This window comes from Corvus kubaryi, unplaced genomic scaffold (assembly GCF_017639235.1).
Source record: "Corvus kubaryi isolate FWS band 111438036 unplaced genomic scaffold, C.kubaryi_AGA036_p1.0 37301, whole genome shotgun sequence".
In the NCBI taxonomy this organism is placed as follows: domain Eukaryota; kingdom Metazoa; phylum Chordata; class Aves; order Passeriformes; family Corvidae; genus Corvus; species Corvus kubaryi.
The window spans coordinates 271,490-290,916 of NW_024581094.1; the positions used below are offsets into that span (position 1 = coordinate 271,490).

At 41.5% G+C, this 19,427-nt stretch overlaps 1 protein-coding gene across 8 annotated transcripts; it reads right to left on the reverse strand.

Annotated features, from left to right (window-relative positions):
- Nucleotides 1-341: 341 nt before the first annotated feature.
- NBR1 (NBR1 autophagy cargo receptor) lies at nt 342-19,041 on the reverse strand. Of its 8 annotated transcripts, none has more exons than XM_042027794.1 (21): nt 18,859-19,041; nt 16,552-16,614; nt 15,257-15,275; nt 14,855-14,877; nt 13,843-14,040; nt 13,263-13,337; nt 11,959-12,176; nt 10,803-10,967; nt 10,126-10,332; nt 9,314-9,473; nt 8,530-8,817; nt 7,946-8,098; nt 7,405-7,480; nt 6,976-7,086; nt 5,994-6,200; nt 5,733-5,867; nt 4,777-5,134; nt 4,389-4,486; nt 3,770-3,839; nt 2,959-3,064; nt 342-2,575 (listed from the first exon to the last, which is right to left on the reverse strand). In XM_042027794.1, the coding sequence occupies exons 1-21, from the start codon at nt 19,015-19,017 to the stop codon at nt 2,402-2,404; spliced, it is 3,063 nt and encodes a 1,020-aa protein (XP_041883728.1). In that variant the 5' UTR covers nt 19,018-19,041; the 3' UTR covers nt 342-2,401. The 8 variants fall into 8 exon arrangements, with proteins under 8 accessions (XP_041883728.1, XP_041883729.1, XP_041883730.1 ...); XM_042027795.1 differs by having other exon boundaries at nt 342-2,572; nt 18,859-19,035; XM_042027796.1 differs by having other exon boundaries at nt 5,994-6,185; nt 18,859-19,034.
- Nucleotides 19,042-19,427: the final 386 nt, after the last annotated feature.

Consider the following 19,427-nt stretch of genomic DNA (forward strand, 5'->3'; position numbering starts at 1 on the left):
GAACTGACGGTACCCCGACTGCTGTGTTCGGGGGCCAGCGCAGAACGGCGTGGGGAGCTCACTCACCCCGGGCCCTGCGGTAGGAGAGGTCTCAGCGCAGGCCCCGCTTCTGCCCCCGGGCCCTCAGGGTGCCCCTGCTCACCCCCTGCCCGCCGCAGGCACGGGCGGACCCCTGGCCGAAGGAGCTGAGGCCGTGTGCTCCTGGCAGCGGCGGGGGGAAGCGGCTGCGGTGCCCGCGGCCCGTGCTGGGCAGCCTGCGGCCGGTGCAGGGGTAGGAACCCCATCCCAACCCCCCTGTCCCAGGCGCCTGTGCTCACCCGAAATAAGATACAGAGATCACATCTGCTCTGTAGAATATATTATAAATTATATCATGCATCCATTAACAAAATATACAAAGCCAACAGAAATATATCTATCTTAAGCCTGAGCATACAGCATCTAAACTCTAGTAAAAAGTAACCTAAAGAGAACAGCATCTCACACTTGCCATTTCAATCTGCAATGAAGTGCTCCTCCTCAAATGTTTTCGTTTTGCAATTTATAGAACACATTAACATTCCAAGTACAAAGGTACACACAGTGAACATGGGTCCTGCTGGGCCTGAAAGACCCAAGCAAATAACCACACTATGCTTCAAAGCGTCATCAGCTTCTGCATTTCACCCCTGTCCTTTCCTCCTTGTTCTAGAGTTGTCATTAGTCAAAAGATACTCAAAACAACACAGCCAAGTTAAGGTGGAAAGTTACAGAAGGATCTTTAACTGGTCCACAGCACACAGTTATACTGGTGTACAGAGAGATGGGAAACACTGCAAAATACTTCTACTGTATTTCAAAATAAACATTTAAGAGTATATCTTCCACAATCTATAAAAATAGGTTTAAAACGAAAGTGGTATGATACATTTGTTTTCTTGAACTATTTTAATGGTATTTTATCTCTAGGGGTACTAAATCTTTTAAAAAATTACTGATAACCTGGTCAGTCACAATACTGACACTGCTTTAGCTATATTGTGACGAAACAGAACACTAGTTTGAAGCAGGAGTAATATAAAATATTTTAGAATCAATGGTCTCTTACTGCAGCAAGGAAAAAGTAAGAAGGTAGCCAACACTGTCACCTGCTGAGGGACTGAACTCTGAGGAGTTATCTGTGGATACCCCACTGCACAGCAGTGTCTGGTGCTCATTTCTCGTCATTCTTCAGAATCAACTCTCTCAGCATATTTAGAAGGGAATTCTTAGTTTTCCAAATTAAATATGGGCATCTAAAACAAAATCTTGGGAGAAAAATGCATTCTACAGGTGTGGCTATGGAAACACAGGACCAGCTAGAACCATCAGAGGAGACTGTACACTTGAAAGTGCTTAACACATTTTTCAAACTCTAATGTAAAGTTATGTGATCCCTGCTTCAAGCATTCTTTCCATTCCTAAACATTACCAAAATGCGTGCTCCAGTTCACGTCTGGGTTCCTACACATTCTTGAATTTATGTGGTATTAACAGAGTAAAACATTTGCCCTATAGTGAAAAAAGGTAATGGTCAAATTTTTACTATTTTAACAAAGAGCCTGTAAAGATTCCTAGAAAGGCCCTTCCTACCCTTATACTCCATTTTTAACAAAATATTTTATGTGGGTTATACTTCCACTCTTAAGAGATCTGGTTTGCACTGTCATTACTGGTTCAGTTGCTGGTGGTGATTCTTCTGCTTCCTTCTGCTACAACAAGCAACAACTTTACTGGAATTCATCAGTTTAACTGCAGTTACACTTTCAGACTTTTCAAAAGTCGTTTGATGATTCAAGATGGCTTTCTTCTGTGAGTAACTTCTTTTTCTTAGAATAACTTGTAAGATTTAAATTTGTCACAATACTATCGTGCATTGGAAAACCAATTACTAAAATCATCAGAAGAAACAAACTACTAGTTTCGGGCATCTCTTGTAAATTAAGCAGGACTACATTTTATAGCAGCATTTTACGCTGGTTCCTATTCCAAAGCTAATTAAGCCAACAAAAAATTTCCAGCTGCCTAAAAAAAAAGGGTATATACAATAAAATGGGAAGTTCTCATCTGGGTGCAAAGTTTAGGTCTACACTATTCCCTGGTAAAAGGATTTGATCTGAAATTAGAGATTTAAAGACTACTCATTTAACTATGAGGTCCAAATAATAACTGAAATTCTGGTATCCATTTCAAGAGATGCCACAAAAAGGGTTGTTTGACATTTCCATGAGGGTAAAAAAAGAAAAAGTCAAATGTTCAAAGAAAAGCCAAGGTTTTAAGTCAAACCTCCAAACAGAGAGCAGCTGAGGAGCAGCCTGCTACTCTTGCAATGTTTAATTAGAGTTTACTCAATGAAGACTATTCCTCTCTCCACCAGGCAGGTTTAGCATCTATTGCACCAGTCTCTGTTACTGATCTGAAGCAATTCAGTTACCACTTCAATCATATTATTGTTGTGTTTCTTCAGCAGCCGCAGGTTTAACTGCCTGTCACAGAATCCCATCTCACACAGACTGGACAGCAGAGTGGCAGTCTGCTCTTCTGTAGCTGCAGGCTGCTGAAAACAAAAGAGAGTAAGATAAGCTAAAAAAGGTAATTTATTTTTTGCCATTTGAACTAGGGGCCCTGCATTATACTAGAATCAAATTGAGGCACAGAGGCTCTTTTACCCCCATTTATATTCCCTTTCACTGCTCACTTACAAAGATGAGTTACTACTCTTACATGATGCTACAAGAGACATGCTTCCATCCCTATGGCATGGATATCCCAGTCTGCTGAGAGCAGACTCTGATCTCCTCAAAGGGATGCCATCAGACTTAATATTTGATTCTTACATTAAGTCCAATATGGAATATTGATACCCTTCTAAAACATAAACCTATAAATTTAAGGTTGTCATTTTATGAAACTCACATTGAATACAGGAAAAACAGTTACCTGTTCAATAATGGGTGGTCCAGCAAATAATGCTTTGTAGGCAGAAGCAGCAACTGACAAAGCTCCTTTCACGAGTTCTCCTGCAATGCTGCTTCCTTGAGGGTACCTGTGAAGAGACCAGGTGCTGCTTTAGGGTCAGTAAAGCCAAGGGTTTGTTTCAGTGGAATGCAAGTTGCTGCTTGTTGATGTGAGGACTGTTGGAGACAACAGCCTATGATCCAAAGGAATCAGCCATGTTTGGGAACTGAGCTATACAAGAAGCTCATTCCCTTTTTCTTGACACCTTCTATTAAATTGTGGATGTATGCTTTCCATGAAGCAACCTTTTGTAAAGAGCTTAGTATCTAGAAGAGAACATACCTACATGAAAGCTGTGCACTGACACATACCCATTCAGGGTAGGGTAACTTCCATTTGTTTTCTATGAATACCTAAGTTACTTAATATTCTACTCAACATTTTGACTTACTCCTCCAGTCTCAGTACTTTAGGACAACTTTATAGCTAACTTGTAAAATCACCATTCTAAGAATCCTGAGATTTTCCAGAAAAAAAGGCCACAGAACTTCAGAAGCATTCAACTTGAGCTCTTCATTAATTTTGGCTTGCCAGTTCTTGCATCCTTTAGATCTGTGTCCAAGTAGAAACCAAGATCTTAAGAAAATACAGCATGTTTCCTTTAAGAAGGGAGGCCTCTCTCCAAAATGATGACTACATGAAATCCATAAGCCAGAGCTTTTTCCTAGGTGTCTAATTAAGCAGTTCTCAGTCTGAAATAGTGTTTGTGAAGTCACAGCTTCAGCTTCATTACCTCGGGTATTCTGAGAACTTAGTGAGAAATGCAGAAGATCCTGGCCCATGACTATCTTCACCACTGGGTTCTGGAAAAGGAAAAAAAAAAAAATGTCAACATGTCCAGGTAACAATAATTAAGCTGGAGAAATGCAACACATACATAAACAGAAAAAAGTGTGTCTCAGTACAATTGTAATACTCTAAGTTTAGTTACGCAGACCAGGTGTCCAGGATTCTCACTGCAGTGCAAGCAGTCAGAAGAGTTTCAGAACCACATGACTGATTCATCAGTGGGTGTTTAACACGAGAGGAACTGCTGTCTCAGTGACTGTAACTGCAGCTTAAATGCATAGCTCATTAATTCCAGAGCAAGGTAATTTTCCAGATGCCTGTAAGGACGTTTGAGTATCCTCTTACCATTTCCTATAATAGATGTTCTTAACTAATCCACAAAGCCAATTATTTCTTTATTTGCAACATCCACATAACAAAAGTTCAACACCCAGAGAAAAATTAAAATCTTTAGTTAGTAGATTTCTGCTCTCCTCAAGAGTAACGAGACATCAAATTCAGTATTAGGCATAAGGAATAGGTGATAGCAATAGTCTGCACCCTGCATTAAATACTGCCAGTACCTTCTCTTTGTGTTTGATTATGAGGAGCAGAAGAGAGGTTCTCTGAAGCTGGTGTGTTTGGTTCTTGGAAGATAGGATTCTGAAGAGATGAAAGATTCCTGAGAATGTAAGGCAAAAACATCACTACTTTTATTCTACATGTACACACATAAATAAGTCCAGATCAACAGAATAAAAGAAAAAAGATCACATGCTCCCTTCTCTCCCTCTCTTGCACTCACTTAGATCAGTGAATACAGGCTCTATAAAAAAGTTCCAGGATTTAAGAACATTTATCTCAGTATATGATAAAACTTTTGTTACAAAAATTCCTGTTTGGAAGTACCAGACCTTGCAGAGCCTACAGCAATACCAGCATCACCATTTTGTTCTTGTCCCCAAAGCATACCTTTGTGTCTGGGGTAAGGTGTCCACAGTTGCTGGGGTTAATGGTACTGCAGCCAGTGTTTGTGAAGCTGTCAAAGTATCACTGACCCTATGGATCTGTGGCTGGCTTCCCCCTTCTGGGTTCTCTGCTACTGTTTCAGGTTCTCCAGTCTTTTCTAAACCAGGCTGAGAAAGAGCTGAACTATACATGGAGTCGCCTAAAGGCCGACTGGTGTCAAAGCACTCAGGGAGAATAATGATATAATCCTCTGATGAAGCAGAGGAGCATTGACTCTGAACATCATCTTTATCATCTTCTTCATCATCACAATTGCCAGCACCACTACAGGGGATTGTGCTCTCAGACAGTGGAAGGTCCCCTAGTAAAACAAAAAGTGAAGTATTAACCATTGTCCATTTTGTATGGACAACAGCAGAGACAGTGTTGTCCCAGTTGTAAGAGATAAGATTTAGAAACAACTGTAAACCTCATCTGCTGCTATTCATGGTGTAATTTGCCCTATTGTGAGGAGGATGTAATGTGAAAGAGTAAAAGATCTTAATGTTAAGCCTATGCAAATATGCTGCTGGTCTTAATGCTTATAGTAAAAACAGGAATAAGAGCTATACAGAGAGCCTAAACTCTAGTTTTCAGCTCCTAAATCACACACATTAGAAACAGGTCAGAAATATTTCAAGCTATGTGTAAAAAATATGGAGGCACCAGTCATGCATAACATATGAGCACTTATTTGAATACCCAACTGGAACCTTTTGGTCTCAATTTCACTTCTTTAAAAAACAGCTTTTAAACTAGCTGGTTGTTAAAGTACTGACACCAATTTTCTGATGTAATCATTCTTACAACTGGGACAATCTAATGATTCTCTTCATCTAATAGAAGATCAGTTTCCTAGAACAGCATCAGATCTTTTCACACATGATTTTTTTACAGCTTTATCTTACATTCAAACTCACCACAGGAATTTTCTGTCATTGGCTCTGACTGATGAATCTTTGCTTCCTTTTTGGAACTGGAATTACTATTTATCATAGGAGATTCTTCGTTTATCATATTGCAACTGAAGGTGTCTTGTAGTGTTTGTAAAGAGTCTAATAAAACCAATCAGGAAAAACAATTAAATGGTATCAACCACCTGAGCTGAGCAATTTGTGTCTCACGTCTGACTGCAAAACAAGTCAAGCCACAGAAGGCAGCTAGCTAATGCCAGTACTTACTCTGGAGGATTTTGGGGGGTTTTTGTGGGGGCTTGTGGTCAGGTGCAGCATCCAGGGTCAGAGATCGAATTACAGTTTCACAGACAAACTGAGTCCCACTCATATCTTCTTCCCCTTCCTCCTGGTTCAATGCATGTTCAGCTTTCACTTTCACCACAGAAGAGTCCACAGAAAGGCAGGCTTCTGCTGTGCCTTGAAAAGGGAAACGTAACAGATTTTACCACCACAACAAGGAAATGTAACTATAATAAGAATTTTTTAGACTAGCCACAGCTAATATTGACTCTGTGTGTTAATTCTTTCTAAAAATTTAAAGATTTTTAAATTCAGCTCAAGTTGAATGTGAAAGTGATTGAGAAGTATGGGGAGCCAAACCTGGAATGTTTTGAGTATAACCTAGTCTATAAAGGGCAGACTGTTAATTCTCCCAACAATTCTAGTGGTCAGACAAATCAAAAGAAGCATTTGAAAGGACTTTATACGAGGGTATGCAGTAACAGGACAGCAGGGAATGACTTTAAGATGGAGGAGGGTATATTTAGATTAAATATTAGGCAGAAATGCTTCCCTGTGAGGGTGGTGAGGCCCTGGCACAGGTTTCCCAGAGCAGCTGTGGCTGCCTCATCCGTGTAGTGTCCAAGGCCAGGTTGGATGGGGCTTGGAGCAACCTGGGACAGTGGAAGGTGTCCCTGCTCACGGCACGAGGGGTGGAACTGGATAATCTTTACGGTTCCTTCCAACCCAAACCATTCTGTGATTCTGAGATTTGTATTTCCAAATCAACATATATTATGCTCCAACCTCTACAATCACTAAAGTAGTGTCAGACTCCAGGTTTATAAACCAACCAACCTTTTTTTTTTTTTCCTCCAAAGAAGGGGAAGACAGTAGTTAGAATTTCTTTTAGGCATCAGGTTTGCTGACTACAAAGAAGTGACAATATCCTCCCTTCACCCCCAAGCTCTTCAGGACTACTGCTTACCAGGCACTAGTTTAAATCCACTCCCCTCGTTCTCCTCCTCTATCTGACCTAAGCCAGGTTTCTCCAGCAAGGGGCTGTCACGTGGCAAAGGGGACATGCATGGAGTCATGTCTGGAAAACACAGGGAGCAAAGATAATTGGCACTAAAGGAGAAGGAGCCTCCAGGAGGTAACATTTTAAAAAGTTATTCTTTTTAAGGGACATTTTTTCAAGACTGAAGAAACTAAGTTATTTTGCAAGATAATCTGGTGGAATAAACAACTAGCTTTACATTACACTGCCACTGGTTGTGCAAAGAAAATGACAGCATTCCTCAACATCTGGAATGTTATCATCTTGGGGACATGAAGGTGAAAAGAAGCCAAGACTGAAAAACACAAAGGATAGCTGTCTGTGCTCAAGAGAGCACAGAGAATAAGGGAGCCTTACCAACTGGAGTATTGTGTGGCACTCGCTCCAGTTCCTGCACAATATTAATGTCCAACAGCTCAAAGGACAGCAAATCCTACAGGAAGAAACACCACACAGTTTCCATGAGCAAACTCTGAAACTGAATCATATCTGTACTTGGCAGCACAGATCCCACTGATGTAGAAATAACACTTTGTTCCTCAACACGACCTCAGAGGGCAGTTTTCCCACAGTATATATTTACATCATTGAATATGGTGCACGAATCAGGGCAGCAAGAGACAAAGCTAAGAACTCTGTTGTTAGGGGCCAGAGAAAGAGTCAGCATTGAGTCTTTTTTGGGAATCTTAATCTGTCCTGCACATACCTTCCACATAATGACAAGTCCCTGATACCAGTTCGAGAAAACAGCTCTGCTATATAAAATGCAATACACTCTTTCTGAAAATAGAGTGGCCATTTTTAGAGCTCAGCAGCTTTATTCCTACAGATGTCTACATACCTAGACATCAAACCCAAGATGGTTTGCTTTCTATCTATCTGAATTTTAGTACTTTACCTGTGCAGTGAGGAGATCGACAGATGGGATATAAAATTCTCTCTCACTTGGCAGATTTTTGATCTTTAAGGGAATAGCTGGCAGAGATATTTCAGCCTGCTCTGCAATTCCACCCGTGAGTTGTGCACCTGTTTCTGTCTTTAAGGAAGCCTCCTGCAAAAATAAAATAAACAGTGTCCCAGAAGCCCCTTAGCCACAGTAAATAAAACACCATAAAACCTAAAGCCTGAATTTTGTGTAAACACACAAGTAATTTGAAAGAGATTTAAATCAGCCCATTACAGAGCCAAAAGGACAAGACCTAATAAAGAGAAATTCTGCAGTGTTTAAGTTCAAACAAAGAAGTAGACAAATAGCTGAAACAGACTGATAACTAACCTCATGCCTGTCAAAAAGACCAACTACTTCAGAACTTATAAATGCAATATATGTTGTGTGTCTTTCCTATTAAAAATAAAATTTAGAAGCAAATGGCTAAAATAATCCCCTTGAATAGTTAGTTAGGAATACTGTGCCAAATAATACACAATACTCTGTCTCCAAGGCAATTCAGAACTGCCCCAAATACCAGGTGAGTGACTTGCCTGTTTTGTTCTGGAAGCTCTACTCTTCTGACAGGAGTCAGAATCCTTCCAATCACTTTCTACATAGTCAGCAGCTGGAGAGGGATCCACAACAATACTGCACCAGATCCTTGGCCCGAACTGTTCCCCTCTGTGTGACAGTCTCCAGTGAGAAGTGTAAGTTCCTTCTATGTTGGGAGCTACAAACTCAACTGAAACAGTTCCTACTTGTCCAGATGGAAGGGATGGCACTAACACATCTTTTTTCTCAGAAGATGCCAAGGTCAGATTTCCCCACATAAGTTTCAACTGAAATATACAACAGAAAAAGCCAAAAGTTAACTTCACAAGCTTCTCTGCAAAGTGTGGGCAGTAGGAAGCAGAGCTCCTCTGCTGAAAGGCCTTGTAGGTACCAGGCATGGAGAAGACAGGCTGCTCGTACACATTCTCACTTCAGTCATTAACACCACAAAGGTACCCCCACCTTTCAACACCAATGCAGCCACTCACAGAACAAAGGGTTTTTGAGGTCAGAAAAGCAATAGACCAGTTGTAAACCAGGTCAAACATTATACATGGGGGACATATTATTAATGGGAAACATGTTCAGTGATGGTACTCTGAATTGCTTTCTTCCTATAGTCTACACTTGTGAAGAGTACCTAGACAGCTTATTGCCCCAGAATTCCCAGCTGTGAATCAACAGGCCAAAGGAAATCTTAAACAGTTCCTAACAGAGAAATCACAAAAATGTTATCTTCCAGAATGATTTTAGTGTGCAAAAGTAAGAGCAAAGGCAAGATACCTTTGTGTCTGAGCTCCATTCCACATTGCCAGTATTTTTCATTCGCCAGTGTTTGATAAACTTTGTTCCTGGTTTCAAGTGAGTACCATCAGGCAAATTCTCATCCACAAATACTGCACTTAATGTTGGGACAATTGCTTGGAAGGGTTGATTAGGACTCCTGGGATTGGAGAGAGTAAACAAAAAAACCAAAATACACCAAAACTGAAGAAGTTCAGCTGCTGATTAATGTTAATTTGCCTTTTAAATGCCCTAAATGGAAGGGATGAATTAAAGAAACAAACTATACAAGTTTTACACTGCACATTCATAAACTCAAGGGGAATGGGAAATGCAAAGCAGTTGCCTGCAAAGACTGCTGTCTGATGAATCTCAGCTTAAGAGCACATAAGAAAATAAAGAAGATAAAATAGCTCTGAATGTAAATATACAGAATATACTTGACTTTATGCAGACACTTAATAAGGTAGGAAGATACAGACTTTTTAAAACTGGCAGCAATGTTAATTTGTGCTGTATGAGCATGCACATGTACATATAATCCTAGGCACTCTCCTTCCTCCTAAATCTACATAAATCACTAAGTTTCTGGTAATAACCATCAGTAGTTTTTTTTCTTTCTCCTACTCACCTCTCAATTAAAAACGCTCTACTGTGCAAATCACATTTAGACAAAATTCTCACACAGTCAAATGACAAATCATACTTCAAATGAGCAATTTCACAACCTTCTTCCTGTTACTTTAACTTGGTCTCATAACAAAAGGTCAGACAGCACAACTACCAGATGCTCAGTTAACAACCACCCTTACAGAAAGGTATTAGGCTGGAGACTCTCAGATTTCAGAGTAGGTGAGCCATTCGTTTCCAATACATGGATAGAGTTCCACAGATGAATTTTCCTGTGCAATTTTAGCTGTTTTTTGAGCTCTCGGACCTCTGCTTTTCGTTGTTTCTTTTCTGCTCGCAATCTCTGCTTCTCCGCCTTCAGAAATCTTTTGTCCATCTGTTTCTGGAGCCTGCAGAGCCATTAAGACACCTTATTACATTAAACTGATTTATCTTTAGCTAGCACAGTCTTAGTCTCAAGAGAACCCTTCAGGAAATGTCCCATGCTTCTAGACTGGATACCAAATGATTTTAAAAGAACATCCTCACAGTTGCTTGTGGAACTATTTTGAATGGTCTCTGAAAGAACAAAAAAAGGCAGACACAGAGCGCCCAAAGAAAACACAAGGTCTCAAAGTTTACTACCCACCTATGGCACAAAAGTCTGTCTTTCCTACTTTGTTATTAGAAGCACTGTAAGATTTATGGCTTATGCCCTTTATAAATACATAGCTATTTTTAGTTACTCACAATGAAGTTTGAGTACCATTTCCATTTCTTGTTATCTCTAAAAATAAAAGGTGAACCTCAACTCCAACACAGGTGTTTCTACTTGCTATCAGGACAATCTTGTCAGGTATTGACACGTGCCACCATTTACCTGACTTGCTCCAGAGTAGCAGGCAGGCGTGGTGAGAGCTCTGCAAGGCTGTAATTGTCAGCGACACAGAGGATGGGTCTGCGCAGCTTTAACAACACGTGGTTGGGATCATGTGCATACGTTCCTGCTTCACACTCTTCACAGATATTGTAGGCTGGACAAAGGCTGCAAAGCAGAAAAGACAGGAGGTTACCAAGAGGCAAAGAATTTCTGCAGAGAAACAACTCTACCACAGTAAGCAGTTCCCAAGCGACAGCAGCTGGTTGTCTCACTCGTGTATCAGTATTTGGAGCCATCTGAATACCTAGATGATTATCTCTCTTCTTGGCAAAACTGCAACACAGTTCCCATTTCTTTGAACACACATTGAAAAAAATAGATGCTTCCTTTAGCACAAAGGACTAAAATTGTTGCTACAAAGGGCAGAACATTTTACCAAAATCCAGTGCCAGAAACAGCGCCGTACTTATGAAAATACAGAGGCTAAGTCAACAAGCATTCAGGAATGCAAGGCAGACTGCTCCTACAGGAACAGGGCTGATAAAAACCAGACTGTCATCTCCTGCCAGCAAGGAAAAAAAAAATCCAAAGAAAAGCTCCTGTTGGCATTTCATACACTGCTTCTGCCTACTCCCAAAATGCTAATCTTTACAGCAATTGCCTCATTCAAATAAAAGTCTCACTTTTAACACCTCACTTAAGACATTCATCAAAACTTATGTCATATTATTAGACTGACAAGTGTGATCATTAAAAAAAAAGTATGACCTGCCTTAGTCTCACTGACTCTCAGAACCAACCAACCAACCCCTGCTTTTTTGTTTAGTTAACCAAACAAAACAATTTCCTTTACAATTTACTGCATGCTATATGCAGATAGGTAAAGAGTCATTGAGAACACAGCACTGTGAAGTTCTCTCACTTTTAACAATCGCCTTTTCTCAAATAGTATTAATCTTGCTTTTATGCAGATGAAATCTAGTCACCACAGGAGAGAACATCAGCTGCTGGTGAGACACATTGTAGACATTCTGAAATGTACAGCAGGCTGTAGATTAGCAACCTAGAAATCTGTGACCCCAGGATAGTTTCTCAGAGTCACTCACACGCCATGCATGTTAGGTTCCCCACACTCCCAGCTCCCATCAGACTCTACCTGCACTGGTAGCGAACCCCAACAATCCGAGCCTGGCAGTTGCAGCAGGAGATCAGCCAGTCACACTGGCTGCTGCTCCCCGACGGGCTCTCCAAAGGTGGAGGTGCTGCCGTAATTGAGCTCTCAGAAAAATCTGGAGGCTGATTGCAATGAACAAGCTTCTCATACAGCTTCTGCTCCAGCCTCTCAACAGTCTCCTTAACTACTTGTTCCCTGAACTAGAAAGAAATTAAAGCAGTCATAGACGAGAACTACACACGAAGTTTGAAAAGCTGAGTTACATGGTCACAAGTCTCCTGATCTGTACGTCATAGACTACTTCAGAATCACTTCCCCTACCCCCCCACACACTCTACACGAAATTAAACAAACACCACATTCCTCAGAGAGGACTTTTATTTTAGAAAATACCAACCCGGAGCTTTTAAAAAGACAAGTTAAAAATCACATATTTGTGCTTACAATATTGTTTTTCCTCCATAACCTTGCACGAAGGGAAGGAAACTCATCTCCAAAATATTACCACAACTCCCAAACCCCTCTGGAGTCTCTACCATTAAGTTCTGATTTGCCCACCAGGGATGTTTTAAATATAACCATGAGCTCCCCCTATTTTTAGTTTGTATAAATAGGTGGCAAAGGAAAGGAGACTCTAGGAAAAAATGCTTAAAGATAAATGTACATAGTTTCAAGAACTCGCTAGCTAATGAACTCTTTGCAGTGGCATCAAACTGTTTTTCACTTTATTAGCTGTTCAAAACAAGTTAACATCCACATCTTTAACTGTAGGTTATTGTCAATGGCTTCCTGAAAGTATTTTCTCAAAGCAGTCAAGAAAACTAAGGTCATCAAATGCTCTGCTTTCAATCACAGGAAACCAAAAGCATTGCCCTGCTGAAAGTACTCCCCTGCTGAAACTGGGCAATCAAGAGTCTACAAGAGCACCACTATTCCATGCTGTCCCACAATGAGTGGTCTGGAATTCCTATGGCTGGCTGGAGTGCTACAAGGATTCTATTATGGGAGCTACTTCAAACTACACTCAAAACTAATCAAATGCATAAACTAAACAATTCACTTTTCACAAGTGGTATTGATCAAGTTTATGGTTGTGGGGCTTTTTTAAGGTATCCCCTACACTGTAGACATAGTCAGACATCTAATTCCCACTGAGATCCTGGTCACAAGTGCTGATGTCAAGTGTGCTCGTACGTCTAGAGTTAGGCATCACATAGATCTCTTCCATGCACAGCTTCTTCTGTACTTCTTCAAGTGTACCAATACTTGCAAGACAATACACTTACCGTTTCTAAGTAGCTCGTAAACCATTCTGGAGGATTTTCATTTGTGCTTTCTGTTCTAGTCTGATTTAACTTTTGCTGGAGGAAAAAAACCAAAATAAACAAAAAGTATGCAAAGTTTAAAAAAAAAAAACCTCAACACAGCAAGTTAACTGCTGAAAGAGCTTTTAAGTGTCTTTATAAAAAAATATTTAAAGTTCTTCAGAAAACAGTGGAGAAGCAACACAAAGTAGCCACTGACATTTTCCTGAAACGTTTCTGCCTCATCAGCATCAGTGTAATTACACACCAAAGCCACAGAAGTCAAGTCAACCAGAAGTTACTAGATGGCAATGAGGGCTTCAGGAGACGAATTGCTCTGTGTATCAAAGTACTTAAGAATGGCCAACATGAAAGCACCTGCATTTTTAAAGACAGTATCAAATTATTCTCTTGAAGACATTCAAACTATTTGGTGAGCAGGTAACTGAAAACAGACACCAGCTTCTGAACTCAGTTTTTATATATGGGTAAAGAGGACAATCAGTCTACAAAGTCAATTACATTTATTAATTCTTTGTTTTAATGCAGCTCAGCTTCCTACCTGAATGGTAAGCTCCTTGTCATTTTTTAATTCTTCCTCTAATCCCTGAGCTAGCATGGAACAGTGCAAAAGTGGTTTCTTCTCATCCTTAAGAAGCACCAGCTTTTCTGTCACAACTTTTTCATGTAGTTGCAAAGCACGAGAAGAGTTTTTTTCATAGGCATTCATCTGAAGTTGATTTCCTTGTTTAACTGCAATCTAAATAAACAGTACATACATACACCACATTTCCCACTTGCAATCAGCATACAAAATCTGTAAAAATACAGTATTACACTACATTGGGGAGTTTGGGGAAAGGGTGGGGAAAGACTAACAGACACAAAAAGAAAAACTGAGAGAAACACCAAGGCAGAGGCAGCTGATATTCTACTTCTTAAAGGTTACTAATATGCTTATTAAAAAGTTTATTAAAAGCCAAAGGATAATCATGAAAATATCCTACTGGAATTTTTCAGCCCAATAAAGTGTTCATAGGAGCCAGTAAACAATAGATTGTGTCCAGAAAATTATTATTTTGCAATTACCAGATTTGAAATTCAAACCATGAGCAAAAAGTTTTGAAAGACTTAATAATGTAAAAAAGAAACATAACGGAATGCAATTCTTATTTTGTCTAACTGCTTATGAAGTAATTAAGCATTGAGTCTAATAACTCCTAATGATATACTCTGGCAGTAGGGTCTATGTGGCAAGATTTTTCAAGGGATTCACTAAAGCCCAGTATTTCCAAATACAGGATTTACTGTTGAAGTGTTTGAGAAAGTCAGTCTCTTAACCCAGCCACTACTGCTCAGGGTCCTCAATCATAACTGCCTATACAACTAATTTATAAAAACAAAGACCAACCAGGATGGAAAAAAAATGTATTAGGACACTCAAGCTACTGTCTAAAGCTAGAAAACAGCTATTCTCATATCCTGGGCCAGGTAACACTGGTTTTTTTCTCAGCTACCCCAATTTTAACTGGAGAAGGATGAATATATTGAAAAAAGTCAAAGAGCACATTTACCTTCAGAGCTTCTTCATATTCCTCTAAAGAAAAATAGAAAGAAATGTGAATGACCCCTATCTCACACAACAGATGCAAGTTTAGCACACAGTATTTAGAAACCCTTACATGACAAGGGGCCTCCCCTACCTTCTGTAAATTCTCTTAAAAATAGTGCAAGAAACTGTAAATACAGCAACTAGCACACATTTGCACAGCTAAGAGCCACAACATTCCATTAATTTAGTCACTTCCAATTTGTTCCTATGGATCAAGAACTACTTCCTTTGGGAAGAATTTGATGCCAAATCATATACCAAATACAAAAATCAAAAAGCAAGCATTCTCAACTCCATCTCCAAAAAACACAAACAGCAGTTGGGGTCTCTTTCTTGATTTCACCTCAATAAAGCAGCAGCTCACCTTTGCTGTTCACAGAGACCTGCAAAGAGAAGTAACGGTGAGCAAAAGCCACAGACACACTTTCGCAATTGTCTTAAAATTAACACACTCCGGAATAAACATACTTTTATTTTTTATACAGTTTCTGAAACACCCCTCCTTTAGATATTTGTTGTTGCCATGTTTAATCATTACCCAAAGCTGTGGTGCTTTGAAGCAGCCCATGTTCGTTACTGGATTGGCAGAGGAAGCAGTTCTCTGCACTGCTGGCACCCAGGACAAGCATGCTCTCCTCAGAAAGCTGGTGCCTGTACCACTGGGCTCACTACATGAGTCCAGAGCTTGGCCCCAGTTGCTTTAAATGCCCAGCAAAAGACCAGTTAAGTGTTTCATAAGCCCATTCTTCTACAGATACTCATTTATCAATTCCACACATAGAAGTCACTAATACAAGAAGCTATTCAATCTCTACAGCATCACAGGATTCTGAACAATGTTTGCTCAGTATTTCAGAAAAAGCTTTCACAGATGCAGCTATATATTTATATATTACACAGGCTAGAAAATAAGGGGAGAATCTTTCCCTGAAAGGTTGTTTGAAGCTTCTTGACATTTCCCCTTAGGGGAAAAAATAAGAACAAGAACCCCTATTTCATTTAATAGAGTTATAATCCAAGCAGTGGAACACTGCATTTGCAAAAGGCCTGTTCTGTGTGAGAGTTACATTCTCCTCTGAATCTCCAGATAAACAAAAATAATATGAGAGGGTGAGACTGTGCCAAGCAGGAAGTTACTCAACAAGGACAACTAGAAGTAACCAATTTGTTTTCTGAGTCAGTAATCTGCTTGGAGATTACAGCAATTGCATAAAGCAAGCAGAGGATTTGAGCACACCAGATCACTGAAGCAAACATATGCTAATGACAGGGGACCTACATTTTCCAGAGGAAGGAGTCTAGATTGAAGAGACAAGGCTTTACCATGGCTGCAAACACAAATAGTTACAACTACCTTATCCTCATTTAAAAAAAAAGTTCCTCAGCAGAAACATTCCTCCCTCAGAGCACAGAGAACCACTGGCTGTTTCAATAGGCAGTAGCTTCTAAAAAAACTATTTTAAAACATGTATGCTGCATTAAGAGTAAAAGCACAAGACTATCAGCTATTTTCTTATTAAAGGGGCAAACATTCCCCCACCCCGATCTGCGTAACAAACACTCCTGAAGGACCCACTACAAATTATCACGAGGCAGAAAGACTCCCACCAGTGATTTTTCAGTTGACTTATTGAGAGGGTCAGGTGGCAGGTATTTTACCTCATCATTATCCTCATCAATGTATTTGATCTGAATGTTGTCCAGGTCAAACGAAACTTTAACCTGCAACGAAAAAAAGGAACATAAAACCACAGTGAGGCAGGACAACAGATGTCCTCAGTTAATAATGATTATTAATTTGGAATAACATTAAAACCCTTCCATCCCTCCCTTCATTTTCTCAAAAGCAAACACTATTTTACCAAATCCATTCCTCTGGAGTTGAATTCTTCCCAGCGCCCTGCCTTCAGCCTTTACTAACTTTCCCTAATGAAAAGGATAAACAAGTTTCTTTCCTGTTGCACCTTGCCTGGTTAATGTTTACTCCAAAATAAATAATAATAACCTTCCCATTCTAAGAGGACAAGCTCAGGTTAACCAACTCAGTCATGGTAAACACTGCAAAACATGAATGCTAAGGCAAACAACTCCTAAACTCTATCTCCTACATTAAAAAGTACCTGGAAAACAGCTCACATAGGTGATCAGCCTATTTTCAGCCTATCAGAATTCAGAGAATAGAGCTGAGCAGTTATTTTGCATTTTACATTAATAAGGCAGAATGAGCAGCACCAATGAACCATAAAATAAAAGTAGTTATTTCCATATGCTGAGTTTTTGAGTCTCCGGTACGTGTTTGTACCAGATACCTACAAAAGCTGTGTTTTTCCCAACAGAAACTCTCTGAAACAACTGACCCATGTCCTGCTAGCCCAGACCTAACAGAACAACACCAGCAGCCTCAGCCAACAGTGGCTGCCTGGGACTTACACAGCACCACTGGAGCACATGGACACAGTGTACACATGGATACAGTGTACACATGGACACAGTGTACACATGGACACGTTCTGCAGAGAACGGGCTTCAGGCAGCTTCTTCCAGCAACATATTCTAAATTTTGCGAATGCAGTGAGCAAACCAACTTGTCTTGTCAAGAAACTGTGGTTTATACTTAAGTTGTCTAGTACCACAGACTGTTCCCCTAAACTCAGGGTAAAACAAGAGCTCACATTACCCCTTAGAAACATCAAACTCATTTAATAAAATACTAACATACAAAAGACACAAGTTTAACTGGTAGTCCCTTGAAACAGTAATTCACACAACAGAGACAACTCGTGGTACTACCCTGGATAGGGAAACATTGAAATAGAACACCACGCCTTGAACAAACACACCCTGGCTCTCAGACTACCCAAGATTAAGGGCAACACAGTGCTTACACAGTAATCTGCTTCCAGCTTTGATGCAAGCAGGATTCTGACTAGCTCAGACATTCCTGCAGGGTCTACTTGCCACTAAGTATTCTAAGACTGAACTGGTGCCTCTTTCCGAGGACTGAAATACAGCAAGTGAAGATGAGGCAGTTCAAACTTTGAACTTGAGTAACTCATAAAGCAAAACCCTTCTGTATGTGTACTGGAATATATTAGGCAGAAAAAGAGCTGAGAGAGAGAAAATAAAATAGTGACAAGATCTCTTCAGATGTGACTTTGAAAGCAAGCTAAGAAAAACAGAGCAGTTGCTACAGAATTAATAATAATAATAATAACAATGTTAGTTTCATCATAGCCAAGGGAATCCTTACAACACAATTTCAACCTCAGCCAATACAGGAATTTTCACAAAACAGCTCTGAAAACAAGCACCCAAACTCTTAACTATACCAAGTGCACGATACACAGATCTCCATAAGCAACTGCCTGCATGCAGGGCCCAGTCAGATGCTGTTCTATCCAAATTAACACACCCAAAGCTCCAGGAACCAAGGGACCAAACAAAAATGTATTAGTGACTCAGTATCCCAAGGAGCACAGACAAATCTTCAGAAAAGCAGCAGACGTGTTACTTCACCAGAGCTATTTCAGTAAGTAAAAGAACAGGAGATAAGAGGAACAGAATGTACTTTACAGATGGATACAGAGCTAAACCAAGCGTCCATACCTGTGGAAAAGGGCAAAGAACACAGCTAAGACCACCTGCTCACACAGAAAGAAAAGGGCCCTTCAGAATCTTTTTCCAAAACAGGCTTTTCACGTCACTCTAAGCATACAGCAGGAGCAAGCCACACCATTAAGGAAAAAAGAAAAACCGAGATCTCAGCCGTACGAACCACCAGTTCTAAGAGTCTGTGAAATGGGGGACACTGCTTTGGAAGGCGCGGGCGGAGACGCCGGGTCCTCGAAGACTCGAGGCTCTAACAGAATCGTGCTGCACAGCCAGCACCGAGCCGAGCCGGCTCCCCACAGCTGCGGCCCCACGGCGGACACTCCGCTCCGCCTCCCGCGGCCAGCCTGCGCTCACCATGGCCTCCACATCGGCCCACGTCGTGTGCGCCGGGTCGGACACAACGAAGCTCCGGGTGTCGCCGCGGCAGGTGACGCGGAGGGTCACCCGCGGCTCCATGGCGCGCTCCCGCGGGGCCGCGGCCAGCGGCGCCAGCCGTCCCGTCCAGCACAACATGGCGGCCCGAGGGCGGCCGGCTCCGCGGCCTCCGCGCGCGGCTATTGGCGGCACCGCCTGTCACTCACCCCGCTCGCCGCTCTGGTTGGTCGGGGGGCGGAGCCAGGGACCGCGGAACCACAACAATAAACAGAGCCGGGCGCGCGCGCGCGCACGGCGGCCACGCACGTCCGGCGACTGCGCCGCGGCGGCGCCTGCGCACGCCGGGATCACGTGGCAGCGGCAGGGCCAATCAGACTCGCCCCGCCCCGCCGAGGCGGGAGGGGCCCATAAGAGGGCGCTGCAGGGGCGCGCGCCGGCCCTGCGGCACCGGATTGGCTGCGCGCGGCGGGGCGGGAAGGGCGCGAAACGCGGCGCTCGGAGCGGCCCCGAGGCGGGAGCGGCGCCGAGGCGGCCCCGGTGCTGGGGCG